At 46.8% G+C, this 22,071-nt stretch overlaps 1 protein-coding gene across 4 annotated transcripts in view; it reads left to right on the top strand.

Annotated features, from left to right (window-relative positions):
* The window catches only part of CENPU (centromere protein U), a 114,763-nt gene that overhangs the window by 74,239 nt on the left and 18,453 nt on the right, over positions 1-22,071 (top strand). For all 4 annotated transcript variants that reach the window (XM_077477302.1, XM_077477303.1, XM_077477304.1 and 1 more), the window contains 2 exons: positions 469-544; positions 12,271-12,318. In XM_077477302.1, coding sequence (XP_077333428.1) covers positions 469-544; positions 12,271-12,318 — 124 coding nt within the window. The remainder of the gene's footprint in view (positions 1-468; positions 545-12,270; positions 12,319-22,071) is intronic.

Genomic DNA, 22,071 nt, shown 5'->3' with positions numbered 1-22,071 from the left:
GTTCTGCCTAGTCCTCTCCTTAGTCTGTTCACACTGAGACAGCACGACTTGCAGCGCGACTGCCTCAGGCGACCTGCATCCAACTTCGGCGGCTTGCAAAATAACTTCTGTATAGAAGTCAATGCAAGTCGCCCCAAAAGTAGTACAGGAACATTTTTCTAAGTCGGAGCGACTTGTGTTGCTCCTATTAGAACGGTTCCATTATACAGAATGGGACACGATTTGTCAGACGGCTAAGGCGCCTGACGCGTCGCCCCTGTGTGAACTGGCTCTAGAGGTGGCGTTTATAACCCTAAGGTCAAGATTATGGTGCTGTCCGTCAATGAGCTTCAGAAAAAGGGATTTATGAGAAGTATAAAAAAATCCAATTTTTTTGTTTGCATTGTACAATCGTTAAGCATTTCTTATGAAAACAATTTCCCATGATTCCTTACACGTCATATAAGCTAAAAACATTATTTTTTACAGGGAATCTATTGATGGTGCGTGTAGAAAAGCAGTGGATAATTTTTTTCTTGGTTATAAAGATCAACTAACTGCAACTGTAAGTATTAGACAGAAATGTGTTTTTAATATCAGATATGACTAGATACCTTACAGGTGTAAACGGAAGTAGAATTTAAAAGCAATAAAATGTTAGCATCTACTTGTCCTAATAGTGGTATCTTTTAAAAAAGTGATATCACTGCAATAGTATATTTGTGACAGGCTTGGTTCTGGTGTTGACTACCTAGCTTAACATCTGGTACGTTTCCATATATATTGAAAACAATAGAAAGTAAGAATTACCCGAAGACCCTTATTTTAGGGTATGACTCCAGCCTTTTACAGCGGAATGTAATTAGAGCCTCAGTCATTTTTATAATGTCTTTATTATAAGACCGCTATTTTCTGTTAATTGCGAGATAAGTACTGCACCATCCATAAATGTCTGGCATTAAAAGCTGTTTATTGTATTCCAGTTTCAATCCTAAATACCCCACTCCACTCTCCTGCACTCTTTGTTTCACAAACCCCAGGCTTGGGTACCAAGAGAGTCGTGTGTACATGCAGTATGTTTCCCTAAACCTCTTTCAGGACAGCATCTGAGAGAGTGTCTCCTCCCACCTGCCAACAAGAAACACTACTTCCACCGAACTTAAAAGGAGGCACCTTCCCACATATTTCCAGTTTTTGTGTTTCTTCTGGCAGGGAACACCTAGTGGGGAGTCAGGAGCTCTTAGGTGCTGTCCTGAGAGTCCAGGCTTTCTGCTCCACCGTTTTTTGTACTTCAGAGAGCCCATACCACAGAGAGCCGTCATCTTGAGACTGGCATTTGGATGACTTTGTCCATCAGAAGTGAGGTATCCGGAAAGTGCTGGCGTTCAGGGAGCAGGCGTGTAGCATCACATCTGCCAGAAAGTACAAGGGGAGGAGCGGATCTGGCGCTTTTGGAGTTTAGAACCGGCGTGTTGGCCATGAACCGGACTGCAGCACCGCTATGTAGGGTTCAGCAGCTGCAGCAAATTGGACAGGCACCAGCGAGGCCCAGGTAAGAGATGGATGTGTGTACTGCCCTATTTACTTTGGGGTCTCTCTATCTCTAATACTTCCCCTGGTGGTAGGGGCCTATCTGGGCACCTGCCTTTTTTTATTGTTCTTCCTGTGTACTTGTGGTGAGCATATTTGAAGGATTCAGGTTGACTCCCTGGGATGGTTTTGTCTTGTTTCCTTTTTTTGTCACGACAGGCCAAGAACTCTGACCCAGTGGTTAAAAGGAAATGCCCTCCATGCAAAGCAAAATTACCTGAGGGCTGGAAGAAGACTGTGCCAAATATGCATTGGCTCTTTAGTTAAAGAGGAAGCTTCTTCCGCATGTAGCGATTAGATTGCGTCAGTTAAAAAAAATAACTGAATGCTACCATTCATTCGTTTCGCTCTTTGAGTCAGCCAGCTACCTCCTAATACTCTCACAGCTCACTGTTAGTCCTGGCGGGGGAGGCTGAAGTAGGTCCTCCTACCCAAGAGGGACACTCCTCCCCTCATTCCAAGGAAGATTCAGAGGAGGAGGAATGGACGGAAGATGCGCCCTCTAAATACAAACTGTCTTTAGAGCAAGTAGATGGCCTGTGGGGACCATTGGTCCTCTGAATTTTTTCTTTTTTATGCATTTTTGAGTCCTGTGATCTACAATCAATAGCCAGGCTGGGTGACAGGCTGGATAATATAGATCCTGGTAGTCTCCCCAGCCTGGCTATTGCGCCTGAGCAGACCTTAGCTATGCGCCACGTTGGCCACGACATGCCCTGTCTGATCCAGGGGCGGCCGGTGAGTTATATGCTCCAGGGCACACATATGACCGGGCTACTGCTGTCCGTGTCAGTGTGCCATGGCCGACAGCCACCCCGTACTGCTCGGGTGATGGGTCTGTCCATGGAATGCATCCAGCAATCCCTGCAGGAGAGGTAAGTAGGGTTCCACCTGTCTCGGCAGGATGGAGCAGCTGGGCATTCCCTGGGAGGTCAACTAGGGGTTCTCTCCTTCTTCCTTTCTTCTCTTCCTCTCCCTTTCCCTCCACCCCAGGCTATGAGCCGCTGTGTGACTGGGCATAGGGGGTGAGGTGCACGTACCTGGCCGGGGGTCCTCTGGGGGGGCCTCTGAGTCCTGGCAGGGTGTTGCGCTGGGTGTTGGTGGTCCACTCGTCCTTTTCCTTGTTTTAGGCCATGGGGGGGTATCTAGTGTGTCCGCCATGTGGGGTGGGCCGCGGCCATTTTCTGGAAGTCCGGCGGCCATTTTCCCGGCGCTCTCAGATGTTTTTTGCTGAGGCGGCCAGTGCCCATTTTCTAGTAGCCTCAGCTTGTTTTACCTCTAGCGCTGGGTGGCTGGTTCTTTCTGCAACAGCGCGAAATGTACACAGAACACCTTGTGGTTGACACAGGGAAGAGCGGACGGCGACAGCACGGTACCTGGGTCAAGATTGTGGGCATTTTGTGTGACTTGCCTTAGGTCCCTAAGTGGTGACAGGTGAGAGTGGGTCAGCATGACGTCAGAAACTGACGCTTGTTCCCCAGACATCCCTGTTATTGCAACTGGTTCCCCTGCACCTGCGGTACCTGTGGACGCTCTGTCGGCTGTCCTGGAGTCCTTTGTTACCAGGGTGGAAGCGGCGTTCAGGCGCAAGGGGCGTAAAAACCACCCCCTCCCCCCATAGTCTTCTGGGGAAAGCTCTGATTCAGACTGGGGCGCCGCTGTGACAGGTGGCCCCTGTTCTGACGTGTCAGAGGATGCAGACTAGGCCCTTTCAGACAGCGTGGATGACTCCATGTCTGGGTCAGCGCAGAAAAAAGCGCTAGTAGGAGCACTTACTGCAGTGCGGGATACCCTAAAGATAGAGGATACGGCGGGGGCATCTACAGAGGTGTCGGTCCCTTTTGGGTCTCACAAGCCGGTCCGCACGGCTAAGGTGTTTGCCTTCATTTACAAGGAGTGGGGAAGCCCGCAACGGGCCTTTTCGGTCCCGAGACAGATGGCGGTGCGCTACCCCTTTTGAGGAGGGGTAAATAGACATCTCCTCCGATTGTTGGCCCCCCGGTATCCAGGTTAAATAAGGTAACCATGATTCTGGTGGAAGGGACCCCTGCCTTCAAGAACCCTGCCAACAGGAGGGCTGAGGCCATTGCCCGGTCCATGTTTACGATGGTGGGGTCAGCATTGCGGCCAGTGTTAGCCATGGCACTGGTGTCAGACGCTTACTGAGTGGGCAAAATTGTTACACTGTGAGTTGGAGAAGTAACAGGCTTCCCTGGTCTGCATGAAACTGGTGGACCAGTTGGTGCAGGGCCTGAAGTATGTCTGTGATGCAGCCTTAAGATAACCCCCCCCCCCCCCCCCGCTCTCTAGAGCCTCAGTATTACCGGTGGTGCTACGTCGCCTGATTTGGCTAAAATGCTCGTCTGTGGACCAGGCATCTAAGGAAGCACTGGCTGATTTGCCCTATCAAGGAGAGAGGCTATGTGGAGCCTCGCTGGATGACATTAAGATTGTTACTGGGGGGGAAAGAGTACTTTTCTCCCACAGTCTAGGAAGGGTATGGAGCCATACCGTAAGCAAGGGCCCTCCTTTTCCGCCTAGAAGTGAATTTTTCATCCGCCTGGGTCGGCAGGTAAGTGTTCCCAGTCCAACAAGGTGCCTGCTGAGTGCTGAGGGACAAAAGCGTCCCTGGTTTCGCAAGCCAAAAAAAAACCTGCGAGCCAAATGGAACAAATCTCCGTTATCCCTGGATTGTCAAATTCGGGTGAGGCAGCTAGTCAGGGAGTCTTTTTCTCTGGTGGCTGAGGTCTCCAGCCCTTCGGTCCAGGAAGTCGTTCCTTCCGCTTCATTGGATGGTGAAGCATCTCTCCTGCTGATCGATGTTCTGGAGCTTTGGGTGATCAGGCGGTGCCTCTCCACATGGTCACAGAGGCATCCTGTCAGGATCCAGTCAGACAGTGCTACAGCAGGGGCGTATGTCAACCATCAAGGAGGAACAAGGAGCTCGGCTGCAGAACTAGAGCTCACATCCTGCGGTGGGCAGAGCGGCTCATGCCGGCTCTGTCAGCCGTATACATTCCGGGCGTAGAAAACTGCCAGGCAGGTTACCTAAGTCGTCAGATGCTGAACCAGGGGGAATGGTCGCTGCATCCAGATGTATTTCGGCTCCTTTGCCTAAGGTGGGGCACACCAGATGTGGATCTCTTGGCTTCTCAACTCAATCGGAAGGTACAGAAGATTTGTGGCCAGGTCAAGATCCCTGGGCAGATGCATTGGTGGTTCCATGGGGGCATTATCGGCTGATTAATGCCTTCTCTTCCCCCCCCCCCCCAAACTTCTACCACGTCTGCTATGCAGAGTGGAGGCCGAAGGGATTCCAGTGATTCCGATTGCCCCAGATTGGCCTTGGCGTCCTTGGTACACGCCGACATAGTACGAATGGTGGTGGATGTTCCTCGGCGGCTGCCGATGCGGGAGGACCTTCTGTTGCAAGGTCCAATACTTCATCCTGCTTTACCATCACTGGTTTTAATGGCATGGCTGTTGAAAGCCAGGTGCTAAGGGATCAAGGTCTGTCGGATTTGGTAATGCTGAGGGCACGGGAGTCCTCTTCTCAGAATATTTATCATCGTACGTGGAAGGCCTATGTCTCCCATGTGTGAGTAGATGGGGTGGCATTCACGCACATACTCAGTTTCCAGGATCCTGCTGTTTTTGCAGCAAGGAGTGGATCAGAAACTTGCATTAAGCACCATTAAGGGGTAGGTATGGGCTTTGGCTGTCTTTTTTTTTTTTTTTTTTTTTTTTTTTTTTTCAGTGACCTTTGGCGATTCATTCATTGGTGAGTACGTTTGTTCAGGAGGTTTGACATGTCCACTGCCTCCATGGGATTTGAATGTGGTGCTCTCTGTACTTCAGAAACCGCCGTTTGAAAACATTAGGGAGATTCCCTTATTGACTCTGAGTAGTCTTTCTAGTGGCAATTACATCTGCCAGGAGAGTTTGAGTTGGCAGCCTTGTTGTGCAAGTTTCCCTACTTGGTCCTCCACAAGGTTAAGGCGGTGCTGCGTCCGCAGCCTTCATTTCTTCCAAAGGTTGTTTTTCGGCCTTTCATCTAAATGAGGACCTTGTGCTTCAGTCTTTATGCCCTCGGCCGTCACATCCCAAAGAGGTTGATTTGCATGCACCCACAGAGCCCGGATGTGGGCTGGTCTCTGCGGGTGTATCTGTTTGCTACGGCTCCCTTCCGGAGGTTGATCTTGCTGTTTGTATCAGTGGCTTGTCCAAAGAAGGGCCTGGCGGTCTTGTCGGCCACCATTTCTCGGTGGATCAGACAGAATTTGGTTCAGGCTTATGCCTTAAGGGAGTGTGCGCTCCCCTTTCCTGTCACGGCACATTCGACCAGGGCAATTGGTGCCTCCTGGTCTTTTTGACATCAAGCATCAGTTTCCCAGGTGTGTAAGGCGGCAACCCGTTCGTCCGTTCACACTTTCACTAAATTTTACAAGAGTGATGTGAGCGCATCTCCGGGTGCTTGCTTAGACCGCAAGGTTTTGCAGGCAGCTGTTTAAGGTTGCAGCTCCTCCGTGGAGGAGTTCTGGTTAATGGGTGGAGTTTATTTTCTTGCTGTTCCCATACCCTCTTTTTTTTATTTTATTTTTTTTACACTGCTTGGGGATGTCTCTAAAGTCAAGATTAAAGGTGCTGTGTCCATCAATGAACGTAAAAGAAAATAGGATTTTTTTACTCACCCTAAAATCCTTTTCTCTGAAGTTCATTGACTGACACAGCACACACCCCTCCTATTTATGTTTGTACTGCTTTTTGACGAACTGAGCTGCTGGAAACGGAGTGAGGGGTTATAGCCAGTAGGACCTCAGCCTGGGTGGTATTGTGCAGTTTTGCTGTTTTTTACATGTTCTGCCTAGTCCTCTCCTGAAGGTGACGATATAACCCTAAGGTCAAGATTAAAGGTGCTGTGTCCATCAATGACCTTCAGAGAAAAGGATTTTACGTTGAGTACAAAAATCCTATTTTAGGTGCATCGGCAGAGTCTAAAAGGATGACAGCAAGATCTGCAGCCCTAACTAACTCAGCCGGAAGAGCTCTGAGATTGAAGACCTGGCCGGGAGATTCGGCATCCAGAAGTAAACTTTGTGGTCCGTTCATTGGAGATTTATTATTTGGCCCTGATTTATATTCAGTTCTAGATAGGACAGCCGACAAAGTCATCTCCTGATGAAGAAAAAGCAACCGGTTAAACTGCTTTTTCAACCTCAAAGGGCTCAGGAACAAAGTGGAAAACCCCAAGAGAAAAGAAGAAATTGGCCAATGCAGAAGCGCAAAGGGAATGTCCTTTTCCAGCCTCCTGTGTCAACCAACAAAACGAAATGACTCTTCATTGCCAGTGGGAGGAAGGCTTCAAAAATCCCTCCCTGAGCAAGCGTGACAGAAAACCAATATATCCAATATATTCTAAACATGCTGTCCCAGGGATTCAAAATTGAGTTTTCGGATCCTCCTCCAGAAAGCTATTTTTGTGACAAACCTACCAAGGGATACAACAAAAGCCCTAGCTTTGAAGAACCTGTTAAAGGATCTGATGCAACAGGTGGTTGTGGTTCAGATATCTCCAGAGGACTGTCATCAGGGATTCTATTCCTATATCTTTCTAGAAAGGAAGCCATCCAGAAGTTTTCATTTTGATCCTCAACTTGTCACTGAACAAGGTAGTCCTATACAAGCGGTTTCATGTGGACTCAATCTTTACGGTCAGGCATTTTTGTCCAAGGAATTCTTCATGGCATCGATCGACTTAAGAGATGCTTACCTGCATGTTTGTTATAGCCCCTGAGTCCCAAAAACTCCTAAGGATGGCGGTGAATATGGGGAAGGAGCTGCTGCATCTGCAATTCAAGGCCCTTCCTTTCGTCTGCCCCGGGAGTCTTTCGAAAAGTAATGACAGAAGCCCTCGCCTCTCTCCACCTTCAGGGAATTGCTGTAATCCCGTATCTGGACGACCACCTCTTCTTTGTCCCCTCCAGAGAGAAATTGCAAGAAGACCTGGGCAAGGCCGCAGTCATTTTGAAGCCTTGGATTGGATCGTGAACTTTCAAAAATCAAACTTCAATCCGCCTCAACAGGTACTATTTCTGGGGTATCGCGCAAGCTCAGTAGTGCAAAGATTTTTTTTCTTCTGGAAGAGAAGAAAGTCAAGGTCCAGGATGTAGTAGCCATGCTATAGACAAATCAGGAGATGTCTTTCCGGTTATTTCAGCCCTAGGGACTTTAACCTCAACTATGCCAGCCATCCAATGGGCAAGCCTACATTTAAGGTCACTGCAGAGTTTCCTCCTAAAGGTATGGAACAAGCCCAAAACTCTAGACACAAAGGTAAAAATCCCCACAAGGGTCAAGCGGACACTTTGGTGCTGGAGGAATTGGTCAATTCTGTCAAAGGGCCTACTTTGGTCCTTCCCGATCAAAACAATTGTGACGTTAGACACCAGCGTGTGGTGATTGGGGGGGGGGGGGCACCTAGATCAGAAATTGGCACAGGGGGTATGGTCCCAGACGGAGGCATTATAGTCCTCAAATTGGAGGGAGCTAAAGGCAGTTAGTTGCCTTAGCATTGGCTGCCTTCTCTCCAAACCTGGGTTTCCATGTGCAGATTCTATCAGACAAAGCCACTATCGTAGCCTACCTGAACAAGCAGGGGGGGCATGAGAAGCAAAGCTCTTCAGTTGCTGTCAACAGAAATTCTGGAGTGGGCAGAAAATTTACTGTCCTTGTCAGTGGTCAATCTAAAAGGCGCACTAAACGGAGTGGCAGACTTTTTGAGCAGGTGGCAAATTCAGGAAGCGGAGTGGATCTTCTTTTTTTTTTTTTTTTTTTTTTTTTTTTTTTTTTTTTTACTTAATTTCTCTTTTATTTTTCATTTCATCATATCAAAATCCAAATACTTTACAAAAAAATATAAAAAAAAAACATAATACAATGGAATTTACTAACCAGCGGGTCCATCTCCTAATCTCCCCAAACCCCCTCTCCCTCTCCCCCTCACCCCCCCCCCCCCCCCCCCAATCACCATCTCATCTCCAGTCAATCACCGCCACAATCTCTTTAACCACCATTATTTCATATCTCAGTTATTAAGAAGCGTTATCACTTATCTATCTTTATCCTCGTCTAATATTATTAGTCAAGTGGAGGCTCCATTTCCTTCCACCAGGGGCCCCATATTTTCTCAAACCCTCTAAGATTTCCCCTACGTATATATACAGTCCTTTCCTTCCACACCAAGTCATTAATGACTTGGGTCCATTCACTCGAAAAAGGTGCTCACGCTGCCTGCCATTTCTGTGCTATCAGTTTTCGTGCTTGAAACAAGCACCGTATAACTGCGATTGTTGTATTCCACCCTTCTCCCGGGACTCTCCTATATCCCAATATACAAGTTCTTGGGTCCAGGTCCATCTTAATCCCAAAAATCCTGTTTATGATTTCAACTATTTCTTCCCAGTACCGGAACAGCTTTGGACATCTCCACAGCATGTGTATGAGGTCTCCAAAGCCCCTACATCTAGGGCAATTTGCATCCGTCCTCTTTCTAAACGTGAGCAACCTCTTGGGAGTGAAATAGGCTTGATGTACCAACATCAAGTGCGATATTTTTTGTGATGGGGAAACCGAAATCAATGGTCTTAACTCCAATATTCTCCTCCACTGTTCCTCTGTGATTTCTCCTATATCCTCCTCCCATTTCTCCTTTTGCTTAACCAGGTCGAGTTCCTTATTGGGGCCTTTACATAATTCATACATGGTGGATATAAAACCCCCTGGACTTATCTATCTTATGTATCTTCTGAGATAGAGATGTCTTGTCCAGCTCCGGTATCTGGGAGCCAAACTGTGCTTCCAAGGCATGCCGTAGCTGTAGATATCGGAAAAATGTCTGCTGTAGTATGTTATATTCCCTTTTTAAATCCATGAATGATTTCAAAATTCCAGCCTAATTATCCCCTTCTCCTCCCATGTGTTAATTTTTCCTATTACTAATACTTCCTGCAAGTTCTTATTGTCCCATAGGGGCATATATTCTGACCATTCCATACACCCCATCAATTTTTTAGCGATTTATTTATTTTATTTTTTTTCCCATATTTTACTCATCATTACTATTGTAGGGTCCTTACGCTGAAAAGAGCTTGCCTCTAATGCATCAGTCAGTGTTTCATGTGGAGCCTCTATCAACCGCACACTGCTGTTTAAGTTACCCACCTCCTCCTGGTCACCATCCACCATATGTTGCAACTGCGCTGCTAGGTAATAGTTCCTGGGGCAAGGTACCGCCACTCCCCCTCTGTCCGTTGGTAGCTGCAGTGCCTGGAGCCGGATTCTCGCCTGTCCCTTTTTCCAAATCAACTCCCAGAAGAGGGTTTCAAATTTTCTAAACCACCTCTTGCATATCCAAACTGGGGCGTTATGTAGGGCGTATAACAATTGTGGTAACCATATCATCTTAATCAGGTTACATTGGCCTGCCACCGACAAAGGGAGCCGGCTCCAGGCGTCGCAGCTCTGCTTAAATTTACTCAATAACGGAGCTATATTTTTATCCAGATACTGGCCGATATCTGTTGTTAAATATATACCTAGGTATTTCAATGCCCCTACCACCTCCATTTGCGGTATTCCCAGTGCAGTCACGGCACTCGGGCTGTCAACTTGGAGCAGCTCTGATTACCCCCAGATTATTAACAAACCCGTGAATCCTCCAAAGTTTTCTACCAGTTTGATTACCTTCTCAAGGGATTGGTCAGTATCTCCCAAGAAGAGGAGAACATCGTCCGCGTAGGGTGATTCTCTCCTCCCTGCCCCCTTCCCTTTGGAACCCAGCTATCTCGGAATGTGACCTAACAGCAATCGCCAACGGCTCCATTGCCATAGCAAAGAGCAGCGGGGAGAGTGGGCACCCCTGCCGTGTACCTTTGCTCATTTCTATTTTTTCAGACTGATCCCTATTAATTCTTATTTTTGCACTGGGTGCACTGTACATCATTTTAATCCACCCGATGAATATAGGTCCAAATCCACACCCCTCTAGGACACGCCATAAATACTTCCACTCTGGGCTATCAAAAGCCTTGGTCATGTCCAGAGACAGAATGGCTCTCGATCCCCCCATTCACCGCTGGTGTTTGTATATTCAAAAATGCCCTTCTTATGTTCATACTGGTTGATCTTCCCGTTATAAATCCTGTCTGATCAGGGTGTATGAGCCTATTAATAATTTTGTTTAACATGTTTGAGAGTACCTTAGCCAATATTTTAATGTCAGAGCATAAAAGCAATATTGGCCTATACAAAGCTACATCCCGGGGATCCTTTGCTTCTTTAGGTATCACAATAATAGTCATCCATCATGGATGCTGGTAATCTCCCCGCTAACTTTGCCCCTTTCAAGGTCCTAAGCAACTCCGGGAGTAGGATCTCGCTATATTTCTTATATATCTCCACTTGGAGTCCATCTGGGCCTGGAGATTTTTGGGAGGCCATTCCGGCCACCGCCTGATGTAGCTCACTTAAAGTTATAGGGGCCTCTAGGTCCTCTCTCTCCTCTGGGGTCTTTAATCCTGAAATTTTTGAATTGATCACTAGGATCAGATCGGACCTGTTTGCATCAAAACAAAACACACAGCTCCCTCATTTCTTTTCCCTTCACTGAGACAACCGTTTTCAGGGGATATATACCTTGGCACACCCTTGGAATTTTCACCTGGGTTATGCCTTTACCCTGTTCCAGAAAATTCCATTAGTATTAAGCAAGATACAGAAAGAGAGCTTGGTTTTCCACCATTCTGCAAACGGCAGTCAAACCATTCTGGCAGCTTCCTCTGACAGGATTTACTACTGCAGGGACCAGTGCAGGGCCTCACCGCCTGGTATCTAAGGAGCAACTATTAAGGAATAAGGTATTGTCAGAACCTCCTAATAACCACTTTACTTTCCAGTAGGAAAAAAGTAAATAGAACCATTTATGCTAAGGTTTGTAAGTTCTAAAATTCTTGGTGTCATTCGACAAATAGAACTTTGGCAGATATTGTGTCATTATTGGAATTTCTACAAAATGGTGTAGACAAAGGCCTTGCAGTTAGCACCCTTAAGGTGCAATTGGCTGCATTGGGTTTTTTTTTTCTGGAGAGACCAATTTCTTCAGAATCTTTGGGTGTAAGATTTTTTTTTTTTTTACCCGGATAGGAGTATACGTAAAACAGATCTGGGGTTTCTGCCAAAAGTAGCGACAGTTCATAACTGGTCATAGATCATCCTGCCAACCTTTTGCTCAAACCCTTTGGGGGGGAAAGAGTCAATTTCACAATTTGGATGTGAGACGAATCCTATTGCGTTACTTGGAAGTAACAAGGGACTTTAGGTCTTCGGACTCTGTTCTCTTTTCTGGCAACAAAAAGGGCCAACAAGCATTAAAGGGGTCAATTGCTAGATGGCTTAAATCGGCTATTTTGGTAAATTACACTCAGATGGGATTGATTTCGCAGCTTCCTGGTCACTGATGACTATGGGCTGCTTCAGCCAAGAAGTAAAGACTTAATATTTAGAAGTTCATGTCACCCTTCATACAATGCAATATATATTTGCCTTTAGGTTAAAGACTTTGTTAGTAGAGCAATATCTGTGTTCATTTCCTTGTTTGATTTTTTTTTTTTTTTTTTTTTTTTTTTTTTTTTTTTTTTTTTTTAGATAAGAAATGTGCGAATGCTTAAAGATCTGAAAAGAAAAAATGCAAAGGTAAGTTTTTTTGTTTGAGACTTTATTAAAATTTTGAAGAGATGTACATGCTCTCTTCCCACCACGGCTCCTTCTGACTTGGATTGTCCAATTACGGAGGAGGAATTAGGAACCTGTCACATATACAAGCTGGCAAGGCTCCAGGTCTATACAGTTATACTCTTCTGCACTACAAAATGTTTGCTCCTTTACTACTTTGTAAAGGCATATGCGGTAGGATCTGGGTCCTCATCACTCTCCCCCCGCCCCCCAAAAAAAAAAAATTCCCAGGGCAAATATCAGTTATTGCTAAGGAGAGAAAAGACCCCTGTTATGTCAGAATTCTCGACCCATCTCACTTCTGAACATAGATATACATAATTTACATAAATCATATAGAGTGGGAAAAATAATTATTTGATCCTCTGCAGATTTTGTAAGTTTGCCCACTTACAAAAAAATAAAGGGCCTAAAATTTTTATCATAGGTATATTTTAAATGATGGAGACAGAATATCAACCAAAAATCCAGAAAAAACATGATACAGTGATATAAATTGAGTTGCAGTTCAGTAAGTAAAATAAGTATTTTGAGCCCCTACCAACCAACAATAATTCTAGCTCCCACATACCGGCTACAGTATGTGCGCATTTTGTTTTCATGTACTAATTGGAGAGGGGCCTCCCCTCACCATTGAACACACCAGGATTAGTCCTCGGGCGGCCATGTTTTTGTAGCACGGCTGAAGTAACTTTGTTCTCACACAGAGAACAAAGCACTCGGCCGGGCGGATGCTTTGTGGCGCGATCAATTGCGCCTCAAAGCATCTCCAAACCCCTCCAATGAAGCGCCACGTCTGCAATCTCGTGATTGCATTGACGTGGCACTTTCCATAGTGCATTGTGTCCGGCGCCCGGACACAGTGCACTTAGTTAAAGGATATTTCTTTTTTTTTTTTTTTTTTTTTTTTTTTTTTTCTTAAAGGGGCCACTTAAAAAAAAAATATATATATTTTTTTTCTGACTACAGCAGGGGGCAGCGCCCGGGCGCCCCCTATGCATGGGCCGCCACTGGGTCATTCTTATTTCTGCCAGGACTGCTGGGAGGACCTTCTTCCAGTTGGCAAAGGTTCCTCCTGTGGCATTTCTTTTGTCTTCTATTGTTCTGTTCATTCTTTCTATTATCCCTGAGCTTTGAGGGAGGTAGGAAATGTGAAACTTCCATTCTATCTTGAGAGTTTTTACCAAGTAAAATGTAAAAGGAGTTGCTGGATATATCAAGTGTTCATGTTTAGCCTTGTGTGGGTTGTTTGGATTGTTCCTGATACATGTGATCTTCTTGATCTTCAAGCATCTTGATACATAATCTTTACCCCTCCAGGAAAGTTCTGTAAAATAAGAATCTTTATCCAATGGTTCACAAGTGGCTTTCCAGCCTCTGTGACCTATTCCATGGTACTGGGAAATAAAAAGTGATGCACTAGCTACTGGTATACATGGCTTCCCCTCTTTTCAGAGAAATCCATTTTTTTTTTTTGGATCTTTCTGCGCACCTATTTTGTCCCAGTCTCCGAGATCAGCTTCTTCTGCACATCCCTGCAAATCTAAAAATCTGATCAAAAAAAGGGCAATTCTGGGGCTAGCATGGGCATTTGGATCTGTGCATTTTGTGAAATAGCAGCTTGTTTAGCAGCTAAATCGCCCAGAGCATTTCCCTTGGCTGTTTGTTGGCCTGTGTATGATCCGCAGTGCTGTGAAAGATAAATCAGACCTGGGTGATGTGTTTTGGTGAATGAGGTTTATGCAATCATGTTGTGGCACAACCTCATCCTGCTCTCCTTTTGATCCTAAAAGGGCATTTAAGAATGGTGCTGGTCCTGCAGTGGGAGCAGCATATTTGATGTGCAATTTTGGATTAGACAGCAAGATCACCTCATAGCTGCTCAACCTTTGCGCAGACATGTGCTGTGTATGTACATTTTTCAACAGGATTGATACATTGTGGGTGGTGTGAAGTGTGGTGTCATGCCCCAGAGTGAAAGAAGTGACCATCTGAACCATCATCGCCCAGGATGCGAGAGCTCTGAGACACATAGGCATGCCTTGAACCTGCACCGGAACCATCTTTGAAAAAAAAAAAAAATAGGGCGCAAATTGCCTCCATGCTCCTGTGCGAGGACACCTGACAAAGTCTTACAATTTTCCCTTGCAAACAAATCATCTTTCCATAGTTAGGTAAGCCGAGCCCTGGAGCCATTACCATAGCATTTTTCAAATACACAAAAGCATTGCACATTTCATCTGACCATTTTATACAGTCTGGCATGTCTGAACATGTGGCTTGTCTCAGGAGATTGTCATAGTAGGAACAGTCAGGTATTCATTGGCAGCAGTAACCAATACCAAGAAAGGTAAGCATGTCTTTCTTGGTAAGTGGGCAGGGCAGAGCCCCAAGAACCATAGCTCTTTTGTGATTGACTTTCCTTTCTCCTTTTGATAGTACACAACCAAGATATGCAACTGTTTCCTGACACCATTGCAATTATTTCTTTGACACTTTGTGACCACTTTCAAAAAGACATTTCAAAAGATCCCTCCCATCCTCCAGGGCGGCCACCGAGTAGAACTGCAGATGAGGAGCCACATACTGCAGCAGAGATGAACAGTGTCCTGGTATCCAAGCTCTGAGAGTAGTTTGGAGGGAAATAGAATAGATTACAGAGGAGTCTACATAGCCCCGGGGCATTCTACACCATGTTAGTTAGAAAGCAAAGATTGGCTGTGTCTCCTCATCCACAGGGATGCAAATAAAAATGCGTTTAATAAATGAATCGCAGTAAAATACTCTGCATCCATTGGTATGGCAGTAAGTGTTGATGACACATCAGGCCCTATTGGGACAATCGGTACCATTAGGCTATTGATGGCCCTTAGGTCTTGTACTAACCTATAGTCACCATTTGCCTTCTTTACTGGATTGATGTTAATGTGCGGCGAGACAATTTCCCTTTTAAGATCCCCTTCTTTAAGAAATCCTGAACTATTGGCTGTAAGCCATCCTCTTGGTTGTCTCTGTGTGTAACCCCCTCTTCTCTTTTTATAAAAGTTTCCCCTTTGATTTCCTGAGGAATCATTTTGATAATGTGTCTGCACTGGTGTTTGCTTAAGGATGTCAAAACATCCTGCAACATCCTTCGCTGTCAGAAATCGGTTATTGTGCTTGTAGCCCACTCCGATATTTGCTGTGTGTCCCCATGTGATGAGATCTTTCATGCAGCTCTTGATCTGGTTGTGGAATGTAAGGGGGAGGAGGTGGGGAGCATGGTACAGGCATAGAGAAGGTTGATTTAACCCTTAAATCCACCATCTCATGTCTCTGTTAAACCCATCGTGGACAATGTTTGGGCTAGGATGCTATAGGGAACCTCGGTCCAGCCGGGGATCTCTGCAGCATGTTTATTTTCATACTTTATTTTTTTTATTTTTTCTAAACATTCTGACTTTTATTTCTTCTACCTTCTTTTTTTTTTTTTTGGCGAAATGGCTATAAGCACTCCTTATGGCCAGAGGTTCCCCTGATAACAAAGCAAGCTTTATGCGTTATTACTTTTCTTCTTTTTATAACCAAACCATTTATATTTCAAATTTTTGGCAGAGTGCCAACAGGTTCAAACAGTACTTTCAATTACTATAGTACCAATGCTGCAAACAATTCCCCGCGATCTATTACGTCAGTGAGATATTAGCACTTGAACCCTGTTGGCAAAAAGCCAAATATCCAAATTTTGTACCTGACTTCCCCTGTGCAAGAGATGTCAGTAGCAAAAATAATTATTCAAATAGCATATTTTGATCAAAAGTTAGCCTCAGAGTATACTAACGGTTATGCCAATTTATGTATTACCTTAAGGGAGTGTTATTAACACTGCTATTAAGCTCACTATCTTATACATTGGAGTCAAAGCATTCACATGTAAATCATTAGGAGTAAACCTAAATGCATCAGCGGATACTGTAGCATCACTCTACGTTTTGATTGGGGAACTTCCATCAATCACAAAAAGGAGTCGGGAGTTCACCGCAAGACTCATCTGTCGCCTTTTATTTACGTCCCATTATAACACAGTGCAGTGGAAGGAGTCGTCTTAACTTACAACGCTGACAAATTCCACACAGACATTTAACAAATTTATCTTATGACTTCTACGGGCGATAGGAAGATAAGCAAAGAGATCGGGTTTTGTCCGGCACACCTTATCAGACTTTTTCTTATAATTACAGTACTGTATAAATCATATTCCTATGGACTTCCCAGAGTCCTAAAAAGCCCACCCAGGGCTTTTCTCACTGTTCACTCGAACAAGTACTGCTTTATAAAGCAGTCTTATTAAATTGACTTCTCAGAGCCCAAAAGCCCACCCAGGGCTTTTCTCGCTGTTAACTCAGAACAACCTTTATTACTGCTTCTCAGAGCAGTTAAATTTATCATCGAGGTCTGAAAACAACTTCTACATAAATTACAGGTCCCTTTAAAGCAAAGGATTTCTAAATGGGTGTCATGGTGAGATGAGATACATATATCAATTCAACTCGCCAAACAACTAAAGAAGATAACCGAACATGAGAAACGAAATTAGATTAGCAAAACTTCAGCATATCTATTCGTGAAATGGATTTTGGAGAGACACAAAATGGAAAACTATTTTCTCTTATATTCACCGACCGACACAGCTCCTCTCTGTAACAAATTGGTTGTTAGCCTTATCACTAGGAAAATACTAGGCATAGTTGTAATACAACACTCAGAACTCTTAGTTCCGCCCAGGGCGGCGGTCCCTTGGTTAACAACCCTCCCATCTGCAGACAGACCTCAGTTCTATTTTGCCTAGTGTAGAAGGACCTAGGAAACCTGCGGGCCCATCATTCCGTGCTTTTTTTTTTTAAATGCAGAAGCTTGGTTCTTTGCGCAAGATGAATGATCCTGTGATCGGCTATCAACAGCCGGCTGGGTGATGGGCTGGATACCTTTTTATCCTTGTATTCTCCCCAGTCCGGCCATCGAGTGTGTGCAGGTCACACCTACGGCTCGGCAGGCCACGACTAAACCTTCGCTCCAGAGGTGGTCGGTGAGCTTTTATGCTCTGGGGCATACATATGACCGGGCTACTGATGTCTGCATCACAGTATGCCGAAGCCAGCAGCTACCCTGTACTGATCAGTGAGTAGTTCTGCAATGGAATGTCTCCCAGCTCTTCCAGACTGGCAAGTACAGCTCTCCCTTTCTCGTGCGGGGCTGAGCAGCTGGGCATTCCCTGGGAGGTCGATTCGGGGGTCCCTCACCTCTCCTTTCCCTGTCCCTACCCCCCCCCCCCCCACCCTGGGGGCATGCTGCATGTGTCTGCTGAGCGGTGTATGTGTGCATATACAGGGGATCTCTGTGGGCTCTCACCTGAGATGGGGGTTTGGCTGGCTAGAGGTGTCCTGGGTCCTGTGTGTTAAGCTCCCAGAAGGTGCCTGTGTGGGTCTGCTGTGGTCTGGTGCGGCACAGTGTCTGTTATCATTCTTTCTTTCTGTACCTCATGGAGCTGCTGGTGGTCGCTTTAGGTGTGGGCAAGGGCAGCATGCCTTCCTTGGCTTCAGCGGCCATTTTCCAAGTGAGCTCCTATTCAGGACACTGGCGGCCATTTTCTGGAAGCCTGAACATGTTTTTCAGTGTTCTCTAGCAGCAACATGGCTCATGTGCTCTCACAGCCATTTTCCCTGTGTTTCCTGTCAGTGTACTGGATGCTGGACGACCATCATTTTGAAGCCTGAGCACTTTTCTAGAACATTTTAGCGCTCATTCTGGCGGCTGCCACCGACACAGCTTTTGTTTCCTCTGCACTTGGGAGCACTCAGGGACTACAGGCACTACTTGTGAACAGCGCAGAACTCCACGGGGTGGTGAGTCCGGTGGGAAAGAGCCCCTCAGTCAGCGGCAGCAAGGAGGGTGGGACTGTCACTGTCCTAAGTCCCCTTCGGGTGGCAGACAGGGTAGGGTCAGCATGGCTTCAGAAACTGGTGTTTCTTCCCCCAAAATCAAGGCAATTGCAACCGGGTCACCTGCCCATGGACACCCTGATGGCGGTCCTCAATTCGTTCGTTGCCAAGATGGAGGTGCTGCTTGGGAAGAAAGGTGCATTAAAGAGGCCCCTAACCCCCCCCCGGGGAGATCTCTGAAGCAGACTTGGGTCCTGTTGAGGCTGTTGACCCCTGCTCTGTCTTGTCAGATGACGCCGACCAGGACCGTTCAGACAGTGAGGCTGAGTTTGGGTCCGGGCACAACAAAGCGCTTGTTGGAGCACTTATCACAGCTGTGCGTGATACTCTGAAGATTTAGAAGCCAGCGGATCCCTCTGCTGATGCACCGGTCTCTTTTTAGGCCCCGCAAGCCAGCACGTTCACCTAAGGTGTTCCCGTATCTGACTTATTTTGACAAGTTAATTTACAAGGAATGGGGTCGCCCGCAACGGACCTTTTCGGTCCCCATATACATTGCGTTGCGTTACCCTTTTGAGGAGAGCCTTCTCAAAAAATAGTCGGCTCCTCTGGTCGTGGACCCCCCAGTATACAGGTTAAAGGAAGTAACCACGATCCCAGTTGAGGGGACTCCTGCATTCTAAGATCCCTCAGACAGGAAGGCCGAGGCAGTGGCCCGTTCCTTGTTTACGGTTGTGGGGTCAGCTGTGTGACCTGTACTGGCATCCGTACTTGTGCCGGAGACACTGAGTGGGAAAAACGTTTGAACTGCAAATTGGGAGAGCAACAGGCTTCTCCTGTCTGCGTGGAACTTGCAGACCAACTAGTGCAAGGCCTTAAGTACATATGTGATGCGGCTTTGGATACTCTCCCTCTGTTATCCAGGGCTTCAGTGTCAGCTGTGGTGCTGAGGAGCCCAATTTGGCTAAAATTCTGGTCTGCTGACCAGGCATCCAAAAATGCCCTGACAGAACTTCCCTTCCTTGGCGACCGACTCTTTGGAGCCGCATTAGATGACATTATTAAAAATGCCACTGATGGTAAGAGTACCTTACTCCCACAGGCCAGGAAGGCTAAGGAGCCACGCCGTAGGCAAGGGCCCTCTTCTTTTTTTTTTTTTTTTTTTTTCTGCTCACAAACTGCTTTTTCGTCCGCCCGGAGCATTGGCAAAATGTTCCCAGCCTGACAGGACGTCCACGGACGGTCAAAAACTTCCCTGGAACCGCAAGCCTAACAAGCTTGCGAATAAAAGTGCTACCGCATGAAGGTTTGCCCCCATCCATGTCTCGGGTGGGGGGTCTCTTCGGGAGTTTGCAGCCCGGTGGACCTCCTGGTTATCCGACCAATGGGTCTGCGATCTGATTTCCACAGGCTACAAGATAGTTTCTCTCTTGGCCGCCAAACAGATTCTTCCCCTCCAGCATACCCGTATCCCCGGCTCGCCGGGAGGCCCTCTTGGGGGCGGTAAGGAATTTGCTGAATCGCGGGGTGATTGTACCTGTTCCAGAATCGGAACGCTTCCGGGGATTCTACTCAAATCTGTTTGTGGTTCCCAAGAAGGAAGGGGTATGTCCGATCTTGGACCTAAAAGTCCTCAATCACTTTGTAAAAGTGCAGAGGTTTAGAATGGAATCAGTTCACTCAGTAGTCGCTGCACTCCATCAAGGGGACTCCCTGGCGTCCTTTAGACATCTAGGATGCGTACCTGCATATACCCATATGCCTCCGGCATCGAACGTTTCTGGGGTTTGCAGTCGGGGAAGCCCACTACCAGTTTGTGGCTTTCCCCTTTGGTCTGGCTTCAGCCCCCTGAATCTTTACCAAGGTATTGGCTCCAGTTTTGGCGTTTCTACCGCAACATGGGATCGCGATCGTGGCATACTTAGACGATCTCCTCCTGAGGGCATCTTCCGCCTCAGAATTATAGGAGGATGTGGCGATCACCATGCAGACCCTGCAAGAATTTGGGTGGCTGTTGAACCTAAAGAAGTTGGTGCTTGTACCAGCCCAGCGTCTGGAGTACCTAGGCTTGCTGCTGGACTCCAGGGAAGCGAGTGTTTCACCCTGTAGACAAATTGCAGACTCTCAGATCCGTGGTAAAACTGCAGATGAACCGCAAGTGGTCGTTGCTCCACTTTTGCATGCGAGTACTGGGACTCATGCTAGCCTCCTTCAAGGCAGTGCCTTATGCCCAGTTCCACACCAGAGTACCGCAGAAGGAGATTTTGACAAAATAGGACAAATATCAGTTGTCCCTGGATCGACAGTTTCAGGTGAGCCAGTCAGTCAGACACTCATTAATCTGGTGGTTGAGGTCCCCGGTGATTCAGTCCGGGAAATCGTTCCTTCCTCTGAAATGGACAGTGATCACAACAGACGCCAGTCTATCCGGCTGGGGTGGAGTGATGGGGGTTCAGTCGGCTCAGGGCCTCTGGTCGACGGAAGAATCCAGGTTGCCGATCAATCTGCTCGAATTGAGAGCGATCAGGCTGTGCTTCTCCACATGGTCGATGAGACTGCAAGGGTGTCCAATCCAGTCAGACAATGCCACAGACGTGGCATACGTCAATCACCAAGGGGGAAGAAGAAGCTCAGCCGCTGCACGGGAGGTCGCTCACATACTTCGATGGGCAGAGCCACACGTACCGGCCCTATCAGCCTTTTACATCCCGGGAGTGGAGAACTGGCAGGCGGACTATTTGAGTCGACAGATGCTGGACCCAGGAGAATGGGCATTGCATCCGGAGACATTCATGTTGCTGTGCCTGAGGTGGGGCACACCGGACGTGGATCTGCTGGCCTCCCGTATCAATCGGAAGGTGCCAAGATTTGTGTCCAGGACAAAAGATCCGAGGGCCGATGCATCAGACATGCTGGTGGCTCTGTGGGATCAATACCAGCTGATCTACGCCTTTCCTCCACTGAAACTGTTACCAGAGTGGAAGCCGAGGGAATCCCAGTGATACTGGTTGTCCCAGATTGGCCTCAGCGTCCCTGGTACACAGACCTGGTGCGTCTGGTGGCACACTCTCTCCCTGGTGACTGCCGCTGCGAGAGGACCTTCTGGCTCAAGGTCCGATTCTCCATCCTGCTTTACCATCACTGGCTTTAACGGCATGGCTATTGAGAGCCAGGTGTTGAGGAACCGGGGTCTGTCGGACTCGGTGATCCCAACTGTTGAAAGCACGGAAATTTTTTCTGAAAATATACCATCGTACCTGGAAGGCCTACTCCATGTGTGAGGAGAAAGAATGGCATCCACACTCCTTTTCCATATCCAGGATCTTGCGGTTTCTTCAGCAAGGAGTAGACCAGAAATTGTCATTTAGCACCATTAAAGGGCAAACTTCAGCCTCTAGCTGTCTTTTTTTTTTTTTTTTTTTTTTTTTTTTTTTTTTTCAGTGACCCCTGGCATCTCACTCCTTAGTTGAGTACCTTCGTTCAGGGGGTACGACGTGTAGTCCCTCTGGGGCGTCCACAGTTACCCCCTTGGGATCTGAAACTGGTTGTCGGCACTTCAAAAACCGCCATTTGAAAACATCAGGGAGATTCCCCTGTTGACTCTCTCCCAGAAAGTGGTCTTCCTAGTGGCCATCACATCGGCCTGGAGGGTTTCTGAACTGCAAGTTGCCCTATCTGGTTATCCACAAGGATAAGGTGGTGTTGCGTCCTCAACCGTCTTTTCTACCAAAAGTGGTCTCGGCTTTTCATATCAATGAGGACATTGTATTGCCATCTCTGTGTCCTAAGCCGAAGC

Source organism: Lithobates pipiens, unplaced genomic scaffold, assembly GCF_037356315.1.
Source record: "Lithobates pipiens isolate NorthernLeopardFrog02 unplaced genomic scaffold, aLitPip1_a1.2 Scaffold_13, whole genome shotgun sequence".
Taxonomy (NCBI): domain Eukaryota; kingdom Metazoa; phylum Chordata; class Amphibia; order Anura; family Ranidae; genus Lithobates; species Lithobates pipiens.
Note: the sequence above shows the minus strand (reverse complement) of the source record. Positions and strands in the feature narration are given on the sequence as shown.